Source organism: Budorcas taxicolor, chromosome 11 (assembly GCF_023091745.1).
Source record: "Budorcas taxicolor isolate Tak-1 chromosome 11, Takin1.1, whole genome shotgun sequence".
NCBI classification, from domain to species: Eukaryota; Metazoa; Chordata; class Mammalia; order Artiodactyla; family Bovidae; genus Budorcas; species Budorcas taxicolor.
The window spans coordinates 63447907-63470333 of record NC_068920.1 but is presented as its reverse complement, the minus strand read 5'-3'; the positions used below and the strand labels follow the sequence as shown (position 1 = coordinate 63470333).

General features: G+C 46.5%; 1 protein-coding gene across 1 annotated transcript in view; it reads right to left on the bottom strand.

The window, feature by feature from the left end:
- The window catches only part of CNGA3 (cyclic nucleotide gated channel subunit alpha 3), a 36449-nt gene extending 21696 nt beyond the window's left edge, over positions 1 to 14753 (bottom strand). The window contains exons 1-2 of the mRNA XM_052649391.1: positions 14679 to 14753; positions 2840 to 2976 (exon numbers count right to left, since the gene is read on the bottom strand). Of these exons, the coding sequence (XP_052505351.1) occupies positions 2840 to 2976; positions 14679 to 14753 (212 nt within the window). The remainder of the gene's footprint in view (positions 1 to 2839; positions 2977 to 14678) is intronic.
- Between the last annotated feature and the right edge of the window lie 7674 nt (positions 14754 to 22427).

Sequence of the window (22427 nt, the reverse complement as noted above, 5' to 3'; positions counted from 1 at the left end):
TCCCTCAAAATAGTGATTGGAAACTTTAAAAATTTTATGTGACTGTGTCAAAGTCCTTTGCTCAAATAAATCTTACAGGGAAAATTGGTCTGTCCATAAGCAGATGTTAGGCTGCTCAGAGAAGCAGGGGAGGGGGGCCTGGAAGAAGCTTTCTGGCCCAAGGCTGTACCATCCCCAGTGTGAACTCCTATTCTCAATCCTCAGTGATGCTAAGGAACCATCTTGGAAACTTTTGTTAACCCACTCCTGGCTCTGTGAGATAATGCTTCTCATGAAGGAAGCTTTTTTCCTGTCTCTCCTTTTGAGATCTCTCTAGTGTTTCCATGGGATTCTGTACTAATCTGTCAACAAGCTCTTACCACATGTGTTGTTGGGCATGGCCCCCAGTGGAGCTCAGTGAGACTTGACTGGTGGTCAGGCTGAGACAGCCTGATGTGGACACAGGCAGGAAATGGCCAGTCCAGGTGTCAGGGCAGCTGGGGCTATTGGAGGTCAGAGGGGTCAGAAAAGGCTTCAGCCTGGGACACAGAGAAGGCCCATGGAGGTGAGCATCTCCAAAACCAGCAGGGAGCGGTGATAAGTGCTCACCGCATGGCAGGGGCTGTGCCATGAGCTTTGCCCTGTTTTAACCTCACTGCTGCTGAGGTCAGAACTAGCATATTTTGCAGATGAGGAAACTAAGGCTTGGAGCTGTTGATCAGCTTTTCAGAGCCAGTTTTCAAACCTGGCAGAGTGGCCTCAAGCCTGTGCTGTTGGTCACCATGCTGGCCTGGGGATGCACAGCAGGGGAGGGGAGGGCATGGCATCACCCAGGGGAGAGGGCAGAGAGGACTGTCCAAGGGCAGCATTTCAGAGCCTCTGCTGTGTGGCAGACCCATCCTCGGAGTGTGCGTGGGCCCAACCTGACCTCACAGAGAGGCTCTGGGAAACCAGAGGCTCTTGAACAGCCTTCAGACCAGATGGGATGTGCTGGCTACCTGCTGAGGCAGAGCTGGGATGAGCTGCGCAGAGCTGGCCCGTGTGGTGGTGGTGTGGGTCGAGCAGGCATTCTGGGCAGGAGCCCCAGCCCACCTGCCTTCTCTTGACTCTCCGATGGGGAGAAGCCAGACAGACCCCAGGGAGCTTGGATCCCAGAGATGCTCTGGCTCTGTCCTGCCTGAAGCAAAAGGGAGCAATGGGGACAAGTTCCATGTTGCTTCACATGCTCTTGATTCTGACAGCCTCTGTCCTTCTCCCTGGGGCCCAAGATCCTAGGAGCCTCATGTCTCCAGGGAGCCTCTCTTTCTTGTTGTGTGCCATGCTTGGACATATTTTTTGTTGTTGTTTTTTTTAGTTGCAGCATGTGGGATCTAGTTCCCTGACCAGGGATGGAACTCAGGCTCCCTGCATTGAGAACTTGGAGTCTCAGCCACTGGACCACCAGGTAAGTCCCCCTTGGGCCTTTTTTCCATTTTATTGCAACCCTCTTTGAAGCAACCCTCTTTGAAGCCCCTCTTCAGCCCTTTCTTCAGGGGTTTTTATCAGCTCTAATGTGAGAAAGAAACTATTAATATATACCAAAGTTTTAATAGTAGATAACTGTCCTAACAGTGTTCTTTTTCCTTTTAAATAAGGGCAATGCCTTAAGCTAAAGGAAGGAGCCCTCAGTTATGGAACACAGATATTGACCGTCAGCCAGTTAGCAGGGAGAGATTTGAGTAGGGTGAGAATTTCTGATGCTCCTGAGTCATATAAAATTTCCTGGGTCTCAGCACCAACTTGCAACAGTGGAGGGAATAAACATCTGTTGGCATGCTTTGAGACTTTCCTTCCTTTGCCTGAATCCCAGAAAGTGGGGATCCAAAGACTGCATAAGTTTGCAGTGATAGGGAAACTACTGTCCATCACTCATAAGCAGAGTTTGCTAAGGACCTGGGACAAAGAACTTGGACACAAAAAATGAAATGTGCATCTGAGAGAGGAAGAGACATATACAAGTGAGTGAGGAGAAATGATGGAGGAGGGCCAGCGCCAGGGATGCAAGGACTGAGGGACTGTTGTTGCATTTTTGGGCCTTAGATAATGTGCAATTTACATGGGCGGGAGAAGTTCCCAGTACTATATATGTGGGGCAAAAATAACATTAATATTGGAAATACAGTTTCTCCTGATTTAACTCAATCACCTCACTGACAATTTAAGAAGCATCAAAAAAATGGAAGTCCGTCTGTACCAAATAGATACTCCCACTTCCCAATACTGCTCCATTTTACGGTTGAAGAATTCTGAGGCATAGGGGGTTTAGTGCACTTTCCCAGATCTCCCAGTAAGTTAGGAGCAGGGCTTGAAGTAGAGGCCCCAGATTTCCAGGTGACTGCCTATGTCGGACATCATCGATGGTGCTGATGTTTGCTGGCAGGCACGGTCCCTTCCCCCAAGTCCATGAGCAGGACTGAGTCCTGACTCTCCCCTGGAAATGAGGGGCAGGGCACTGGATTGGTACTCCACCCCAGTGCCCACGACAGTGCCTGGTGCAGACAGAGCCTGATAAATGTTTGATGTACACAAGGGAAAGTGTGGCACTTTGGGGACGTTTTTACATCCCCAAATCTGCTGCATTGTAATCTTCATTTTCCTGCCTTCCCAAAGTTATATAATTTTTGGAGCATTTTCCCACATCTCTAAAATGAGAATAAAAACTACTTCAGTGTGGGTTGGGAGGAGTCATGCAGTTAGAAGGAGTGCTGTGAACAGCCTCCACCCTCCAACCTGTCCTGCCTGGCTAAGGCATTCTTTCTCCCAGGTCAAGAGCAGCTATGGGAACAACCTGTTCCAGGCATGAAGTTAAAGCCCATCCTACCTGCTGAGACCGTTTTCAATGCAATCCAGATCTCTGTCCGTGGTCCTGACCGAGGGGTGTGTCCTGGTGGGATGGGAGTATTGCGTGCTAATCTTGGCCATCTTCTCGCTGTGTCGCATTCCACCCCAAGGTGGCTGCTGAAACATGAACATGAACCAGATATGTCGTCAGGACGAGGATGTAAATGAACACCCAGCTCGTTTGGGAGGGCTGCTCCCCAGACAAGCCCTGGCACACGTCCCCCCTCCATCTCTCCCACAACTCCTGCCACAGTGTTTCAGTTGGTTCTCTCTGGGTTCTTCTTCCCATTCAGAAGTACAAAGAAGGTCTTTTACTCCTTTGTATAAGCTGCATGCCAAGAACTGCTCAAAATTAAATGCTGATCAAACAAATGAATGAACTTGGTATCCAATGTAAGAAAGCTAAACCCTCATGATTCTCTTCAATGATGCCGTGTCCCTCTTAACTCTGACTTTGTGGTGACTCAGTGGTAAAGAATCCACCTGCCAATGCAGGAGACACCGGTTCAATCCCTGATTCAGGAAGATTCCCGGATACTGTGGAGCAACTGAGCCCAGGTTCCACAACTACTGAGCCTATACTCTAGAGCCCAGGAGCTGCAACTGGGCCCCCATGCTGCAGATACTAACGTCCGCACCCTAAAGCCTGAGTTCTGTAACAGAAGCCACAGCAGTGAGAAACTTGCACCGCAACTAGGGCAACTTTGTTGCCCTCACACACAGCAGCAAAGACCCAGCAGAGACAAAAATAAACAAACAATTTTTTTAAGTAAAAAAAAAAAGTCTGACTTTGTCATTTGCCTATATTTATCTTACAATTTTGCTCGTTTTATAGCTCCCCCAAATCTTGTTTTAAAACAAAGCATAAAAAGCCTAAATACTTGACATTTATAAAAACCTTTGCAACAAGATGTTCAACCCAATACACACTTCATCTCATTTAATCTTCAAAATAACCTCATCAGACACATACAATTTCTGTCTCTATTTAAAGATGACTAAATTGAGATCCCCGGAGAAGGCAATGGCACCCCACTCCAGTACTCGTGCCTGGAAAATCCCATGGACGGAGGAGCCTGGTGGGCTGTAGTTCATGGGGTCGCTAAAAGTCGGACACGACTGAGCGACTTCCCTTTCACTTTTCACTTTCATGCATTGGAGAAGGAAATGGCAACCCACTCCAGTGTTCTTGCCTGGAGAATCTCAGGGATGGCGGAGCCTGGTGGGCTGCCGTCTATGGGGTCACACAGAGTCGGACATCACTGAAGCGAGAAAAAAAAAAATTGAGATCCCAGTGCTGACCATGAATACTCTCCCTCCAGCAAACAGTGGAAGGTGGCCCTCTGATCGATGAGAAAAGAAAACTGATGTGAGTGCACAGCTAGCATGATGGAAACAGCAGACCAGTTGCATGGTTTCTGATCAAAATTCTGCAGGAGGAAAATAAATTCCTGAGGATAGTTTTTCTGAGGCAGATGAGCACAGGCTCTCTTGAGCAGCCGCATGGCTTAAGTGTGTCAGAAGTCAGTTGAGACCACTCCAGAGAAAAATGGTGATTTCCAGAAACAGCCCAATGGCTCAGTCCAGAACTAAATTAATTTCATATCCAAAGGAAGGTCAGTGCAAGGAGCGCAGAGCACTGCACCAAAGTCCCTAACATATATGTGGTCCGTGCTCATCACAAGTTACTCAGGGAGGGGAAGATATTGGCTTAGATAGTCCTGGTTCATCTCTGAGGTTTGATAGCTTAAGTCAATGATTTAATTAAAATTTTATAGTTTTCTCAATAGATAAAAAATGGTTTTGGTCTTTGAAAACGATGTTCATTTATGTAACTTAGTTTCTGGCTGACCACAGGAGATACAAAGAAATATAAGACAAAGACAGTTGTCAAGGATCTTACAAGTGGGGCAGATGACAGATACCAGAGTCCTGCTGGGTGTGTCAAGGGCTTGGATTCTACTCTAAGCCCAGCAGGGATGTGGTCAGAGGTGTAAAGGTTATTCTGGCTGCAATGGGGAGCATATATTCAGGGAACATGAGCAGCTAAGTGCTGCAGTATCTCAGGGGAGAGACAATCATTGCCTGAACTAGGTTTGTGGTAGTGACTCAAATGTAATCAATTTAAAAACTAAACGGATAGGAGCATGGGGACACGGCAACTGATCAAGGATCAATGAGGGAGTCATGCTGCCATGCCTGCGAGGGTGTGGGGCTGGTGGTGCTGCCCACTGAGGCGGGGACTGGGGAAGGAGAAGGGCTGAGGAAGAGAATGATTCCAGTTTGAGATATCTGCGGAAAATGTGACGCCAACATATGAAGCAAGAATCTCCCATTAAAGAAATACATCTATAATTTGAAGTCATCCATCCAGTGATTTTTAACTGAGCCCTGACTGTACTCAGCTATGTGCCAGACAATATGCTAAGAGCTAGGGTTTTATTAGAAAACAATATGCAGCTTTGTCCTCAAGGAGCTTACAGTGGGATCTAGAGAAACTCTTAAAGAAGTCTGGGACTCTGTTGAAAACCTATCAAAATTACTCTTTGTACATTTCCAGGAAAATGGTACCACACAAAGAAACATCTCATTGCCTCCAGTCTGGGCCCTTTCCCTGAACTGCCTGGGCTCAAACCCTGACCCTGATGCCACTGACTGGAGGCAGCACTTCTGGACCCTCACAGACCTGCCCACCGTGGAGAGCTCCTGCATGCCAGGCGCAGAGTAGGTGTTTGCGTAACACTGTCTCCTTTAACCCCCCCAGAGTCTCCCTTTTCCAATGAAGAAACTGAACAGGTGAGCTGTTTCCCTAGTGTTGTTGCTTGAGACCTGGGCCAAGATGAACAAAAATCTGATTCCAGAGCCTGATGGTGTAAAGTCTGTGGGTAGAAAAGAACTGCCACTGCTTTTTGGCCTAAGCAGTAGGGGCCCTGCCTGGGGTCCCATTCTTTAAAGGACCCACTCTGACCTCTTTCCAACCACAGCCCATGACCAACGGGACATGCCCACCCAGAACCCTGCCCCCTGCCCTAGGCTATGCTCTGGATGCCCTGGACCCCCAAATTCTCTGCCCAGCAGGCTGTGGACTGGCTCTCGAGCCTGCTGGGGCCTCTTCCCAGGTCTGTCTTCCTCAGAAGTGTGTCAGTGTGCACACCCTTAGACTTCCAGGTGGCTCAGGAGGAGCTGTTTGTGTGGGAGGGTTAAATGGAGCTTGGAGGTGTGGGGAGAATGTCCATGTGCATGTGTGAAAGTCTCCCCTGCGACTTGGGATAAACCCAAAGGGAAAAGAAGGGGGGCAAACCACGGATGGGAGAGTGGAGATAAAATCTCCCCATGCTACCGTGCTCTGAGGCCATTGTGACACGTGTGCAAACCCCAAAGTGCTAGATTGCAAGCCCTCCTTGGGCAACCCTTGACTGACAGAACCCAGAACCAAGGATAGATATTCCCCTCTTTTGTTCCCTCAGAGAGACAATTCAGACCTATATTCTACAGGGCTCTTTGCAGAACCCCTTGAAGGATCTAACCAGTTGCCCATAGTGGTGACTAGTTTGATAATCTACACTTGGGGTGGTTTCCCTTTTTTTCCTTGTTTTGTCTTCCAAGACTCTTACTTCTCTTCCTTGGAACCACTTTCCCCAAAAAGCTGCCTGCCAGTATGCCCTTACCCAAAATTCTGTGGGTTCTTATGGTGAGAGGAGGGAATTACCTCAACTCAGAGAATGTTTTTTAGTTGTTTAGACATGGTAAGTGGGCCCTTGACCCAGACCTCTCAAGGGTTAGAAGTAATCTAATTTTATTTTTTAATTCTGTGTTCTTTATCCAGGAGAACAAGGTTGGGCAGGTCAGGGCAAAATGTACATAATTAAAGGAAAATGTTAGTTTAAGATAAATCATAAGATCTTTTCCCCCAATTGTTTCATAAATGTCATAATGGTTGTCTTTTTAAAATTACTTAAAAGAATAAGGATCCGAACAAGGTCTATATATTCTGATTGCTTGATGTATCTCTTTGGTATTTTTAAATCTAAAGTTTCTATGCATTTCTCTTCTTTTTATGAAAAAAAACATAACTGCTTGTATTATTGAGTTTCCCACAGTATGGATTTTTGCCAATTCCAATTTTACAATGTTTCCTGTAAACTGGTAGCTGTACTCAGGATGTGGTTAAATTTGGGTTCCTTTTTTTTTTTTTTGCAAGAATATTCCTTTGGGTGATTTTAGCAGCCATTGGTGATCATTGATTCATTAGGAGTTGCATATTGGTGATATTCTACCATTCCATCTTCATAAGTTAGCTGAAATATTCTTAAAAAAAGAAAATTTGACACTATTTGGCTGCTCAGTAGTATGACTCAAACAGGAAAGGCAGGTGCATGCATGCTAAGTCACTTCAGTCGTGTCCGACTCTTTGAGACTCTATGGACTGCCATGCTCCTCTGTCCCTGGGATTCTGCAGGCAAGAATACCATTGTGGGTTGCCGTGCCCTCCTCCAGGGGATCTTCCTGACCCAGGGATCAAACCCGCATCTCTTATGTCTCCTGCATAGGCAGGCAGTTTCTTTACCACTAGAGCCACATGGGAAGCCCAGGAGAGGCAGGATAAACATTTAATTCAATCCAAGTGATCCCCCAACCGCCCAAGTGTTTTCACATATCTTGGTCCCATAAACTCTAGGAGAACTCACAGATGAGATCATGAAATTAAAATCAGTAATACTGAGGCTCTGTTGAGAATGGAAATCACCATCCAGCCAGGGTCCCCTGAGTGTGGGACACCTGCATATCCATTATTTGTACATCCTTAGGAATCTTAAGAGGTAATAGTGAAGCTGATTTTGGAGATAAGGAAATGCAGGTTAGGGCCTCTCTGACCCTGAAGTCCATGTTGTGGTTTGTTTTATCACACCCACTGCAGGAGACTAGAAGTACACAAATATAATTTCAATTTTTAAGCATGGGAAGAAGATACATCCTACCAACTAGCAGAGTGACCTTGAAGCAGATCCCAGGTGTGAGTGGTTTGTGATCATCTCCCAAATCCATGTGCGTTTTCCAGGGCTTGACTGGGGAATTTAGGACACACTGTTTCAGACAATTTCTTTCTTTCTTTTTTTACAGCATCACTAAATCCAACGTGTTTTCTTCCCACTGACACACTTACTGATTCTTTCCGTGTCCTAAACATTGCACCTGGCCCTGATGAGTATGAAGATGAAGGAAACAGGTCCCTGTCTTTGAAGACACAAAAGTGCATGAGGACACAGGCATGTAAACAGCAGCGGGAGGAAAGAGAGGTGCTGAAATAGAGACAGAGGCATGATGGGAAGCAACTCAGATGGCGGGGGACTAATTCCGTCTTAGGGACCGCTGAGGTCTGAGGAGACTCCTTATGTGAGGAGCAATCACCATAATTATTTAACAGTATTCGACATCTACAACGTGTGAACCACCGTGCTGTGCACCTTTAAGGATCTGATTGTCTTTTGCGCATCGCTCTGACTCTCTCCACTCTTCTCGGCTTGGACATCTAAGTAGGCAGGAGTCTAACACAACTTGCCCAGCTATTCTTGTGTTTTTCTCATTCCTTTATTAACTCCAGAAGACTTAAAGGAGTTAATAAACTTTACTTAACATATTTTATCCTCCAAAACACTCATCATATACTCATGGTAGGTAATAAAAAGCAGGTGGCATAAATGGAGGAAGATTCAGGTGAGTAACTGCAATGATGACAATGATAATTACTATAGTATATTTATTAGCATTTACTCTTTGCCTGGTACTGTTCTTGATAACTTAAGTTGTATTAAACTCCTTTAATCCTCCTAACACTTCTGTGAATGAGTCATGCTGAACATTTACATCCTATTTAAGAATGGAGGGGAATTTATGAGGGAGAGAGCAAGTAAGCCACAAAGGAAGTTAAAACATGTAAAGCTTTATTTTTTAAATTGAAATGTGCTTCTGAAAAAAAAATCTTGGTCCCCACTTGTGATGACTAACTTCTCATACTAAAAAAATATTGTCCATGTCCTGTCCTCTTTTTTATTCTGGCTTAAACATGAAAACCAGTCCTGGTTCCATGTATGTCGACTGACACATTGTCATTTTCCAAAACCTGGATGTAGCGCACCAATAGAGGGGTGTGAGGCCTCTGTGAATGATCACTGTCCTGGGCAGTGACTCCTGTTCAATCAGGGCCTGGCAGGTCTGATCAGTGAGACACTAAGTCTAGACACAAAGCCACGCCAAGCAGATGGGAATCCCCATCAGAGGAGAGCCCTGCAGTCCTGCTGGGCGCACACACTTGGCCCAGGCTTCCGTTTTCTTCAGCTGGGATGGACCATTTTTACCACTTGGGGTCTTTGATCTTCTCAAAAGTAACCTGTCTCCGGGCTTCAGCCATTTCAAGCCTCCACAACTCAACTTTTTACCTAGGATCACTCTGGGCCAAAAGCACTCAGCTAATTCTCAGTAAGTGTGAGGTTAGGCAGGCTCATTTTGTCAAATTAAACTCCAAAGATAAGCTAGTAGCTCCCACAAAGTCTGCACACCTTGGAACTTTTATCTAAAGCACACTTCTGATTGCCTTTCCCTTCTTTCCTATTTCATCTGAGAACTTCAGGGTAGAAGGGAAAAGCTCTAACGCTGAGCCACTGAATCACTCAGACATGTGAGCCAGCCACAAAACAAACACAGGGACCAGAGCAGACCATGAGCTCAATGATAACGGTTTTGAGTTTTCAAGCAGTTCCCTCTGAGTAAAATATCTTTCGTTTGAGACACATGACATTGGAAAGACAATATAGGTGGTCATGTGTACTGTACTAAGAGAAAGGAGAGCCGGAGTCTCTTCTCAGCTCAGCCTTCAATTTGGGCATGTGACCCAGCACTTTAGTTTCTTCATCTAATAATGGGACATAGACTACAGCACATAGATGAAGTCTTCCACAGAAACCCAATTCAAAAAACATTCACTTGTAGTGTTCTATTTAAATGTTTGATAGTTTTTATAAAGACAATCAGTGGGATATAAGTTAATTTTGACCATAATATCCAAATAGTAACGTTAGGTATGGAACACATCATACCAACCAATGCTATCTCTATTCATTTGGGGTTTTAAAATATTTAAATATACATTTTTAAAAACCCTTAAAATGCAGGTAGAATACCTTTGGGAACTCTGCAGAACAGACCTACAAACCAAGACCCAGTAGATTATTAAAGGGCCTTCTGTTTCAGAATTTCCATGATGGGACAAAACTCTACAGTGCAAATATTGTACCTGATAGTCCTCTCCTATTTTCTATGAATGTTATCTTATATGGAAGAGATAAAAATATTCTAGAGTTTCAAAAACAGAAAGGGGAAGCAACTATATAATGTCAATATTCTCTGGACATGGCACAGTACAAACAACTTAAATATCAGAACTTAATGTGAGAAGATGAAAATTATATTAATAGGCAAAGATTTTAATGACAAAATACTAGCAAACCAAATCTAGTAATACATAAAAAGTATCTTATACCACGGTCAAGTGATACTTATTCTAGGAATGCAAAGTTGGCTTATCATCCAAAATTAATCAGCCTAGTATATCATATTGGGCTTCCCGAGCAGCTCAGCTGATAAAGAATCCACCTGCAATGCAGGAGACCTGGGTTCGATTCCTGGGTCGGGAAGTTCCCCTGGAGAAGGGATAGGCTACCCATTCCAGTATTCTTGCCTAAAGAATCCCCATGCACAGAGGAGCCTGGTAGGCTATAGTCCATGGGGTCACAAAGGGTTGGATGCAACTAAGCACAACTATGCACACTACACCGTATTAATAGGTTAAAGGGTAAAAACATGTTCATCTCAATGGGCACAAGAAAAGCATTTGACAACATCCAACATATTTTCATGTTAAACTGTCAATAAACTAGGACTAGAAGGAAATGTCCTCAACCTGATTAAGGGCATCTATGATCAACTCATTTTCAACAATGGTGCCAAGATAACTCAATGAGGGGAAGAATAAATGGTATTTTCATCAAATGTTGCTGGTATGTAAAAGAATACATACCATTCATAAAAATTAACTCAAAATAGGTCACAGACTTAAATATAAGAGCTAAAACCATAAAGTTTCTAGAGGAAGACAGAGGAGTAAATCTTCATGACCTTGGGTTAGACAGTGGTTCCTTAGATATGACATCAAAAGTATAATGGACTAAAAAAAAAAAGGTTGGGCTTCATAAAAAATAAATAAAACCTTTGTGCATCAAATGATACCATCAAGAAGTAAAAAGGCAACCTGCAGAATGGAAAAAATAATTTAAAATTATATATTGGTAAGGGCCTTGTACCCAAAATATGTAAAGAACTATTACAACTCAATAATAAAAAGACAAGTAACCCAATTAAATAATGGGCAAAGGACTTGAATACATATTTCTCTAAGGAGATACACAAATGTTCAACAAGCACATGAAGAAATGCTTAATATATTTAGTTATGGAGAAATGTAACTCAAAATCATGATATCACTCCACACTGCCTAACAGGGCTATAATTAAGAAATAAACAGACAATAACAAGTCTTGGTAAGGATGTGGAGAAGCTGGAGTCTTCACACGCAGCTGGTAGAAATGCTGTAAATGGTGTAGCCACTTTGGAAAACAACTGGGCAGTTGCTCAAAATGCTGAAAAGAGTCACCATAAGACCCGGGAATTCTACTCACAGGCAGATACCTAATGAAAATATATGTCCGCACAACTTGTATTTCAGTGTTCATAGCTGAATTATTCATAATAGTCCCCAAATGGAAACAACCTACATGTCTATCAACTGATAGCTAGATAAACAAAATACGGTCTATCTACATAATGTTATTCAGGTGGAATTTTATTTGGCAATTAAAAAGGATAAAATACTGATACCTGCCACAACATGGTTGAACCTTGAAAACATTATGCTAAGTAAGCAAGCCAGACACAAAATGCCACATATCATATAATTCAATTTGTATGAAATGTCCAGAATAGGCAAATCCATAGAAATAGAAAATAGATTAGTGGCTGCCAGGGACAAGGATGGGAGGGGAGTTAGAAAAGAAAATGTCTGATAATGGGTGCAGGATTTCCTTTTGGAGTGTTGAAAGTGTTAAACTGTAACCCGCAGAAGGTGGAGTTCTCCTGCTTCTGAACTCTATGCATTTCTATAACCCAACCAAAGGGAAGCTTGCACATACCAGCTGTAGATTTTCAATTCCTGACTGAGAAAAAAAGCTACCATCGTCCCCAAACAGGAAGCGATTTAGGGTGAAAGAGAATGCACTGAAATTGTAACAATGTTGTTAGTTCTGTTACTCAACCACCAAACAGAGGCTTGCCACATGCCTGGAAAGTGTCTTGGTCTTCAGCAGAGATGATTCAAAATTCATGGGACTCTGGTTTCCTGAGCTTTAAGTGCACTCAGTTTCTAAATAACTACTTTGCAGTAAGATTCAGCTGCTCAGGCTGAGATTCCAAGAGGATGAAACTACTTTCTAGATGTTGCTAGAGCCAGTGAACCCAGATCTCTGTAGCCAGCCTTATAGATGCTCTCTGCAGAATTATGTCTGCTCCTCCCAACACACACAGATACACACACACTCACAGTCATCAAGGCCAGGCAAAGCACCTCCCTTCTTTCCCCAAGGACCCATTTCCAAGACTAGCTGCAAGCACAGGAAGTAAAGTGTGTTATTTCCCCTTAATTAACTTTTGGGATATGATTATAAAAGTAGTACACTGTCATTATAGTAAATTATAAAATGGTCGTATCCAACTTTGAGCACTTGCCATACCAGGCACTGTGCTGAGAAATTCACTCCAATTGCTTCATTTCTTCTCCAACAAGCCAATGAAGCAGATAGTGTAACTCCTGCTACCAATGTGCACATGAAGAACCTTGGGCTCAGAATGGCTAACAACAGTTATTGTTAACAATGGTGGCAGCACTGGGGAACAAGTCTGTTTGGGTTTAACTCCTACACTAGATTATTCTAATACAAGATGGGATGTGTGAAATTCCTCATAGAACAACAAAAGAGGGACTCCTTTGGTGGTCCAGTAGTTGAGATGCCATGCTTCCAAATCCTTGGTAGGGGAACTAGGATCTGCATGCCAAGCCAAAAGTAAATAAATAAGACAGGACAAAAGAAGTGATTTGGGGATGAGATGAGGGCCAGGCTGTGGGCCATGCGAGAGAGGACGCAGCATATCCAGGGAAGAGTTGATACAAAACTGACCTGAATGGCACCCTCCCACTGGAGCCTGCTAATCCCCCAGCTAAGACTGGCATAAGCTTCCAGACCTCCCTCTCCCTCATTTCCCTAGATCTACCAACACCAAGTCCTCTAGGTTATCTGTCCCCTCTGTTGCCTTCCATTCTTCCATTCACTAATTCAGAAATGGCTTGAGCCCTAACCATGTGCCAGGACTGTACCAGGCAGTAGGGGTGTGACAGTGAACAATCAGAAGCAGCTCCTGGCTTCTCGAGTTCTGCTCCCACCTTTGTCCAGGCTCTTGTCCCTCTCCCCAGGATTGTCGAAACAAATCCACCCATGCCCCTTGCCGTGGAAGCGCAGAGTCCTAACCACGGGACCACTAGGGAATTCCCACACAGTAGTTCTAATCATGTCAATCAGAAACTTTTAGATGTGGCCTATTTTCTCCAGCATGTAGCCTTGGCCTGACATTAAAGATGTTTTGTAACCTTGATCATATTACCTTAAAACTGATGCCCCATTTAAACCAAATCACTCACCCTTTCCTTAAAGGTGGTATGAGTTTTCTCATCCCACTTACTGGCATAGAATACTCACCAAAGCCAGTTGCACTGGCTTTTACTTCTCAGTCCCCCTTCCAGAGCAGCTGAGGACAGAGTGGCAGGCTCTGGCCAGCAGAGTCCCCCATTGATGGAACCCTGGCCCCCAACTCCACCAAGCCTTGGAACCGCAGACATTGTATAGGCAATACACTAAGCTGCTGAGACGTTCTGAATCTATTACTGAATTCAAGTTTGTGTGCCAGAAACACAGGAGGCCAAGTAATATCAAAACTAAAATGTTGCAGTTTGGAGCAGAGAAAGGTTTACTGCAGGGCTCTAAAAGCTTTCAGTAAAGCCTTTTTCTAGGAAAGGTGATGGACGGGTGTGGTGACTTGTTGCAAACTTCTTGGGGTCACATTCTTTGTTCCAGAGGTCAGATCATGGTCAGGTCACAAGGCTCCTGTAAACCTCCACCAAATCCACCAAAGAAAGTAGTAAAGCACAGACAAATAGTCTGACACGACTTAGCGGCCGAACAACAAATGTTATTCTCTGTTCTGAAAAGGAAGCGCAAGGTCCCAAGACTCAGCTCTCTCCCTCGGATGCCTGGGCCCTGGCGAAGGCGGGGTGGGGTGTGTGTCTCTGCTGGTGCCCTTCACCCTGCCCAGGAGGGTCCCTCCAGCACCCAGGAGGACCAGGTCCCCAGACCCTGCTCAGCCATCACCACTGGGTGACCGGAACCCAGCCAGCCCTCAGGCTTGTCGTTTAACCTGGAGAGAAGCATTTATATGGGATCAGCAGGAATACCCATTCTAGCAAATACTCATCAGGTCAGTTCCCAGCTCCTGACAACTGCCCTTGGTTGAGAAGAGCCCCATCCACAGAGGTGGACCTGAAGTAACCATGTGCAAGGTCCTTGAACTTAACCCGCACCTCCAGCCACTTACTAGGAATGGACAACCGATCTCTGCTGTTCCCAGTTTTGAAACTTGAAGGGAGAGACTGAAGCTGGTACCTGAATGGCAGTGTCCACACACTCCATTTGCTGAGGCCTCCACAGACTCGGACCTGTGAAGACCACCTCCGCCATTAGAAGGGGGAGAGGTTCCCAGGGCAGCTGGGCCGGGGGCTCTGGAGCTACCGAGGACACAGCCCTCAGCCTGTCCTGGGACCCCCAGCTCACCCACTGGCCCCAAGGCTAGAGGACCTGGAGGGTCCTGGGGAGAAGGCTGCCATCCACCTCCCACAGCACCCTCCGCCATGATGAGCACTGTGAGGGCGACCGTTGAGAAGCGAGCAGGCCCTCTGACGGACACGCTCTGGGCCTCGCGCTCAGGATCTCGCGAGAATTGTCGTGAGCTAACGGCTGCGCGCCGCCCCACCCATCTTATTAATATAAGTCTCTGCTACCGCGGGGCTAGCCTGTGCGGAGGAAATTCATGTCTTTGCTCCTGCTAGTCCCTCTGCCTAGAGACCGTTTCCCTCTTGCTCCTCAGTTGTAATTCCTTAGTTTCAACTCCAATATGTCCTCCCCTGAGTGAAGGGGTGGCGGTGGTCTGTCATCCCCACCTCTGTACTCTCCGGACACTATCGCCTGTATTTCAGTCCAGAGAGGAGGCCGTCTCTGCAGCGGGATGTGCGGAGACCAGGGGCTGTGTTAGTTTAGTTAATTCTGTCTTGCCATTTGTACTCAGGAGTAGTCAGTGAGCAGCAGACATGAGTCAGGTCAGAGCGAAAACCATTTTCCCCCAGGCTCATTGTAACAATTGGAGGATGGAAATGGAAACTTGACCCATCCCAACCTGGAGGCCACAGGGATTAGAGAGGGTTTCAGGGGAACAGGCGGCCAGGCAGTGCGTGGTGGGTGGGGAGGGGAAGAGTGAGCGCCGGCAGTACCTGATCATTGCCATCCTTCTTTCACAACTGCAGGAAACCCTCAGGCTGTGCAGGATCTGGGGGAGCTACTACTCAAGAACCTCTGCAGCTTCCAACTGTTTACCTCCAGGGTACCATGGCGATGGGAAATTGGTCGTCATGGCAACCCCATTATTGACAAGACGCTGCAACCACGGGCAGATAGTGAATGAGGACAGGAAACGCATTAAGCACAGGAGCATCAAAGGCAAGAGGCACAAGCAGTCCTGGCCAAAGTCCGTGCTAAAGTGACTGAGATCTTGCAGAACTGGTCACCCAGAGAGCATCCAGTGACTCTCTCCTGTCATCCAGCGCCCCTCTCCTGTCATCCAGCGCCCATCGAGGGCCCCATTTATGACGGAACAGAGGCGCCACGTCCTTTAATTCTCCCACTAGTTCAGTGAAATCCTAACGCGCTTCCCTGACCCAGCAGAATTTTCAAAAATCCGAAACTTGGGCGTACATGCTTAGAGCTAGTGGCTGTGACGGCGTTCTCCTCCCTTCCCCCGGCCTGACTTTCCAGCGCCCCATCCAGTGATTTCTCACTTAAGTATGTCACCCCATGCCTAGACAACGATATCAGTTGCGAATTTTTATGAATGAAAGTGTGTGTGCGCGCGTGGGTGTGCAGGTTGGTAGGCTGGAGGACAGGTCCGGAGAGACTGAACTCTCCCGGAGAGAGCCTGAATCCAGGTCTGGAGCTACTGCCCCAGAGCTGGAGGTACCAGGGAAGGTGCCGACCCCAGCTTCACCCCTCTGGAAGATTTGGAGAGGAGCGCCCACTATCATGATGTCGGGTTTCCAGATGAGGAGTTGTGCAGGCGGAACCCCTCACAGGGAGCTCTGAGCGAGCGAACTGCCTGTCCCGGGCACCGGGTCCACCGCCGCGGAGACCACAGACCCGGGCTCAGGGTTTTCTTTGCTGCTGCTCCCGTCATCGTCGGCCACATCCCGCGTCTAACTAGGGATACCCACTTCAGAATGACAACGTTTAAAGTCTCAACAACAGCATAAAATAAGGTAGCTGTGAATTGGGGGATTACACGGAGAGGAGAATGAATCGGCCCTTCCTTCCTCCAGTCATCCAGCCCTTGCCCGGGAAGGCTGGAGCGCAAGGGATTGCTGGCCGCGCCCCTGGAGGACTGGGAATGGGGGCGGCGGCTGAGCTGGGGAGAAAAGTCTGAGGACGAGGACAGAGAGCCCGTGTGATTATCCGCTTAGGGGATTGCTAAGAATCAGAGGGGCCCCCACCCCGCCCCTTCTTGCTCCTAAACGCTAAGCCCCTAAGGCAGGAGCAGCTAAGATCTCGGATTATGATTTTATCATTAAAAAACAAAAGTGACTGCTCACTCCCCCAGAGAATTTTAATTCTTTGCCTCTTCCTCAGCCCACCTGTCTCCGGATCCTCAAGGCTGAGTAGGGCCCAGCGGAGGCAGTCCCCCGACCCCCGTCCGCGTTCCCCTTGGCTCCTGCTCCCTCCAAGTCGTGGTCACAACTTCCTTAGGAGCCACGCACACTCGGGGAGACTCTGCGCGGGACCCCGATCTGGACCCCGGGGAAAGAGGCGGCCAGGAGTCTCTTCTAGGACGGGCGGCCGAGAAGGCGGGGCGTCCGGGTACCCGGGATCTTGGGGAGGTGTCTTGGGGGTGGTGCCAGGTGCATCCTTTTGTTGAAGGAGCCCAGCTTCTTCTGCCTCCAGCCTCGAGGGCTCAGCCTGACTTGGCCCAGCGCGGCGGCTGCGGGACGTGAGTAGAAGGGGGTGCGATAGATTTAGGAAGCAGGGACGGCCTCTAGTCCTTTGATTGCTGCTGAAAGGATGTGTGTGCCTGGGTGGGAACAGAGCTGGCCCTTGCTTCTGCCCCTTTCTCCCCTGTTTCAGAACCGGGGGCTGCGGACAGCGCCGCGTCCACCCGAGGGCCTCGCGACCCTAGTCCCTTGAGCGCATATCTTTAATCCACTTTCATGCTGGAGTCTGCGTCCCCCCCGCACCTCCCAGCGCCCCAAGAACCATCAGCTCAAGAGCCCCTAAATTCCTTACCCCACCAAAGTTTGAGCTCTCCGCGGCGCGCCTGTGCCTGGAGGAGCGTCTTCTCTTCGCTCTGGACAGCAGAGCCTGCCTTGCTCGCTCCCACACGCTCCAGCCCCCGGACCCTCCTCTGCGGGCAGCGGAAGGAGCCGGTTGCCTCCCTCTCTCTGCGAAAGTCAGGTGAGGCTCTGGAGCCTCAAAGGCGGTCCCGGAAGAGGCCGAAGCCGCTTGAAGCCGTGCCCTCCGAGACAAGAGGGGCGAGCCAGGAGCAAGCAAGCAGCAAAGTCCGTCTGTCAAATCTGGACTCGCTTCTAACCGCGAACAGCCTCCTTGGACTCCTTCCTGGGATTTTGTTTTAAAACTGGTAGTGTAATTCACACCGCATAAGGACACAGCAGAGATCTGGGAGTTTGAAGTTTAAAGGTGGGAATATATATACCCTTAAACTCATTTACAATCTTAGGAGGGAGAGTGTTAGAAACAAATTTCTCTTGGGAATATGGTGTATTCTCCTTGCAGAGTTTTGGGTTTCCTTCTATCACACCAGACAACACAGATTCCTGGAACTAAAAATTAAAACCTATTAATCCAGCTGGTATTCATTGCCCACTATGGAGGCCAAAGGTGCCTAAACTCTTTTTGAAGAAAAAACCTTATACATTTCTGCAAACTCACTTTCTCCACAGAAGGCATGTATCTGACACACACATATCAAGGCTAAAGACCTAAACTCACCTCCTGTTCACTCTCCGGTTCTGGATGAACAGGTCCCAGGAAGAGTCCAGCTTTCTTGTCTGGGACAAGAAGCCTCTGGGTTCCAGGTTCCCATAAATTAACACCCTTACAGGAAGAAACTCTGAAGGAGCAGATCCCCCTCAGGAGCCTGAAAACCAGAGGCTTCTCTGAGGAGTTGAACTGGCACCTGGCATTTCCTGAACATACCTATCAAACTGTCTATTCATGGAGCAAACTGCTTTCAGAGGACAAGCTTTCAAGTTCATGCAGATTTGAAGAGAGAGATGAAGTGTATCCCATTCACTGGAGAAATAACGAATTAGACATATGTACACACATTTATCTTACAGAAGGGACACAGAGCCTAGAGAAAAAAAACTTCCTTGAAAAGTCAGGCTAAATTGTTCAGATTCAAAGGATTCTGGTTATAGGAAAACAAATGAATGGAAATGGTGAATCAATAAAATAAAGTTGAAGCCACAGAAGATGGAGAAGAGAGTTTTTGTTTGGTCATTTGGGCTCTTGGAATTGAATTTACCACAAGAGAAAAAAAACAACTCATGAGACCATGGTCTCCTTAGCCCACAGAGTTTCTAACATACATCATTTACCCTGGGCAATTTTTTTTTTTTTTATAGTCCTTATTATTGAGAAATGCTGCATTTCTTCTAATCCCTGTGATTTACCATACAAGTAAGAGCTGTTTCCTGTTGGCTTGTCCTCAGGGAAGACAGGAAGCAGGTGGTTATCCTCTGTGGCCCAGAAATATTTTAGAGCTTTTAAAGAATCTTCAATGCTGATTTTGGAGAAAGTAGTAGTAGTAGTAGCTATCAGGAGACAATTTTTGAGGCATAATATGAAAAATCCATTTGAACTTTGTTTTTGAAATGCAGACCATTTCTAAGATCTGAAGGGGAAAACAAGATCTGACAAAATTGATGATAAGCTGGAGAAGTGCACTGAATCTGATGAAATAAAGTAGACCATCTACTATAGGACTGAGCACATAATTGGACAATAGGGCATTATGTGGGTGTCGGTAATTATTACTGAAGAACTTTTGGCACCTGAAAGATGGAAACAGATGAACTGAGACTGGGAATGAGCAGAAAGAGCCCACAGAAAATGTCTCTGTGAATTTGCCTGGAAAGACGTCTAGGAGCAAGATCTTTGGCTGCCAGGATAAAGGGTCCAGATTTGACCAAAGACACACTGAGTGCGGTGGCATCTGGGGATCTGTCCTATTGCTTAAGCTTCATCTGAGGTACAAGATGGTGTGTATGGATGGCATCTTTGTCAAGAGGCAGGACACAATCAGCACCAGGCAATCCCCGATGAGCCAGTGGCATGTCCTCATAGGTCCATGGGATCTGGAGACCCAGCATAGGGATCGTCAGAAACCCAAAGCCTTGTGCCAGAAGAGGAAGACCACGGTGCAAAGGGCATGATGGAGAAGACGCTACTTCCTTATTCTGATGCGGCATGTGAGATTGGGAGGAGGGAAGCCCGGGTGGACCCTATGTTGTTTCAGTCTCAGTCAGGACTCACTAAAGCAATGAGAAGGGGTCTGTGGGGGAAAGGGTGGCACTCGGCCTTTGGGAACTTGAGGAAGGCTGGCCCCAGGGAAGCTAGGAGACCAGTTCTGTTCACCTGTGATTTCAGTGCCAGAGAAATGAAAGGATAAATACTAGTCATGCCCAGAAGGATTGAGTTAGAACATGAGCCTGGATGAGTGTGGCTTAGGGGACTCCCCAGTGATATGGAAAAGACCCAGATACTGGGAAAGACTGAGGGCAGGAAGAGAAGGGGGTGACAGAGGATGAGATGGTTGGATGGTATCACTGACTCAATGGACATGAGTTTGAGCAAACACCAGCAGATAGTGAAGGACAGGGAGGCCTGGTGTGCTGCAGTCCAAGGGGTAGCAAAGACTCTTGGACAAAACTCAGCAACTGAACAACAGTGATATTTAGTTTTAATTGTTTTAAAATTTAGAAATGGTGTGATTACAGTCTATATAGTCTTCTGGGATTTTTTTTTTTTCCAACCAATATTAAGATTCAGTGATGTTGTTGCTTGTAGCCATAGGTCTTCAGTTTTACTCTGTATATGTACAATTTGTTATTTATTCTGTGTGCGTATGATGTACTTTCATTTTAAAACACTGGGAAGAGGAACTAAATTTTTGCTATTCTAATTATGTAAAATCTGCCCAGTCCAAACACTTCAGACATCCTGGGAACCTGATAATTACAGACTGGTGTTGAAAGGCACATAATTTGTGCCCAAAGGTGGGCAACAAGGCAGCCGCTTCTGCTGGGGGCCATATGGTGTCTTCTTTATGTTAAAGAACACACAATCTGATAAGCAGATAAACCACACTAGCAGATTAGAAGTAGAAATGCAAACAGATAAGCCCACTTATCAGTAAGGGGAAGGTGTCAGCCAGCCCTGGCAGGTGGCCTAGATCCTTGGTGAATGATAAGGCAATTTGTAGGAGTGGCTTTTGGGAAATAAAATACGCAGAGGCAGACAAGGTTCACAGGAGAGGCAATGCTGCATCAGTTTCCCCAGCAAAAATTCTCCTAGTCAGTGTAAAATCATCTGGGGGAAAAATGCCGAGAGGCAATTGTGTTTAGTTTTTAAGGCCCACTTTGCCTGCTTCCTTCTCAGACCATGAAGAAGATGACCTCTGTTTCCCTCACCTACCTGGCAGTTGGAAGAATAGAAGGAAAATAATGAAATGTGGAGTTATGAATTCTATCCGAATGTCATTAAGAGCCCAAGGAGGTCCGTGGTGCTGTGGATCTAAGCTACTTTGTCCTGGGAGCCGCCCCCTTCAGGTCAGCCTTGCAGGCAGTGGACAGGTAGGGGCTGCCGAAAAGGCCTATGTGGGTGGGAGCCTTCTCACTCTGTACAAATTTGTGTCTGACCACCAATGCCTGCAAGTCCACTCTCAGAATTTCATCCTTTTATTTTCAAACTTTGGTTCTTTTTAAAATGCCAGTAACTCCAGGTGCTAGAATGTGGTGGATAAAGAATCAAATAAAAAGTTCTGATAAGATTGAGGAGAGCATTTGATGATGCTGGAAACCAGTGAGGGTGGCATGGTGTAGATATCACGGTGGGGGGGGGGGGGTGCGGCGGTGGCGGGTGCTATCAGAGGGGGCCAGGGCCAGATGACAGACCCTCAATACTGAGGGGCAAACTTGGCCCCCATTGCAGCCATGCCTGGTCCTGGCCTGGGAAAAATCACTTGAGTGTTTCTCTAAGACTAAAACCTTCCTTTTCCACCCAAATGGAAGGACAATTATCTTTGCTATTGTAAAAGCTGACAAATGTGTACCGAATGCAAGGCTGCTCGAGTGGACTGCAGCATGAATGCCATCACAGGCGCTCATTAATAGATGTGAGTCGCCCTGGGGCTCAGTACTGCTCAGGACCACATTCTAATCAGGGCCTGGGAGTGTCCTGTACATTTCATTATAGATGGAGTGTATGGCTAACATGCTTTCAGGAAATATGGCAAATAAGGGGTGTAAATCCAGATCCAAAAAATACTTGAGAGCTTTCAGTGATGGGCTGAAAATACAGACCAAGAAAAAAAAGCAACAGGAACAAGGATAATGTTCTGCATCAGGGTCCTAAAAAATCAGCTGTCCCAGTACAGAAGAAGAGACATGTCTTAGCAGACCTCATTTAATATGATGTGAAGCCTCAGGATGATGTGTTTCTACAGAATTAGCAAAAGTTAAGGAGAATGCTGACTTAATAGAGAAGTTCAGTTCAGTTCAGTTGCTCAGTCATGTCCAACTCTTTGTGACCCCATGAATTGCAGCACACCAGGCCGCCCTGTCCATCACCGACTCCCGGAGTCCACCCAAACTCATGCGCATCGAGTCGGTGATGCCATCCGGCCATCTCATCCTCTGTCGTCCCCTTCTCCTCCTGCCCCTGATCCCTCTCAGCATCAGGGTCTTTACCAATGAGTCAACTCTTCGCATGAGGTGGCCAAAGTATTGCAGTTTCAGCTTCAACATCAGTCCTTCCAATGAACACCCAGGACTGATCTCCTTTAGGATGGACTGG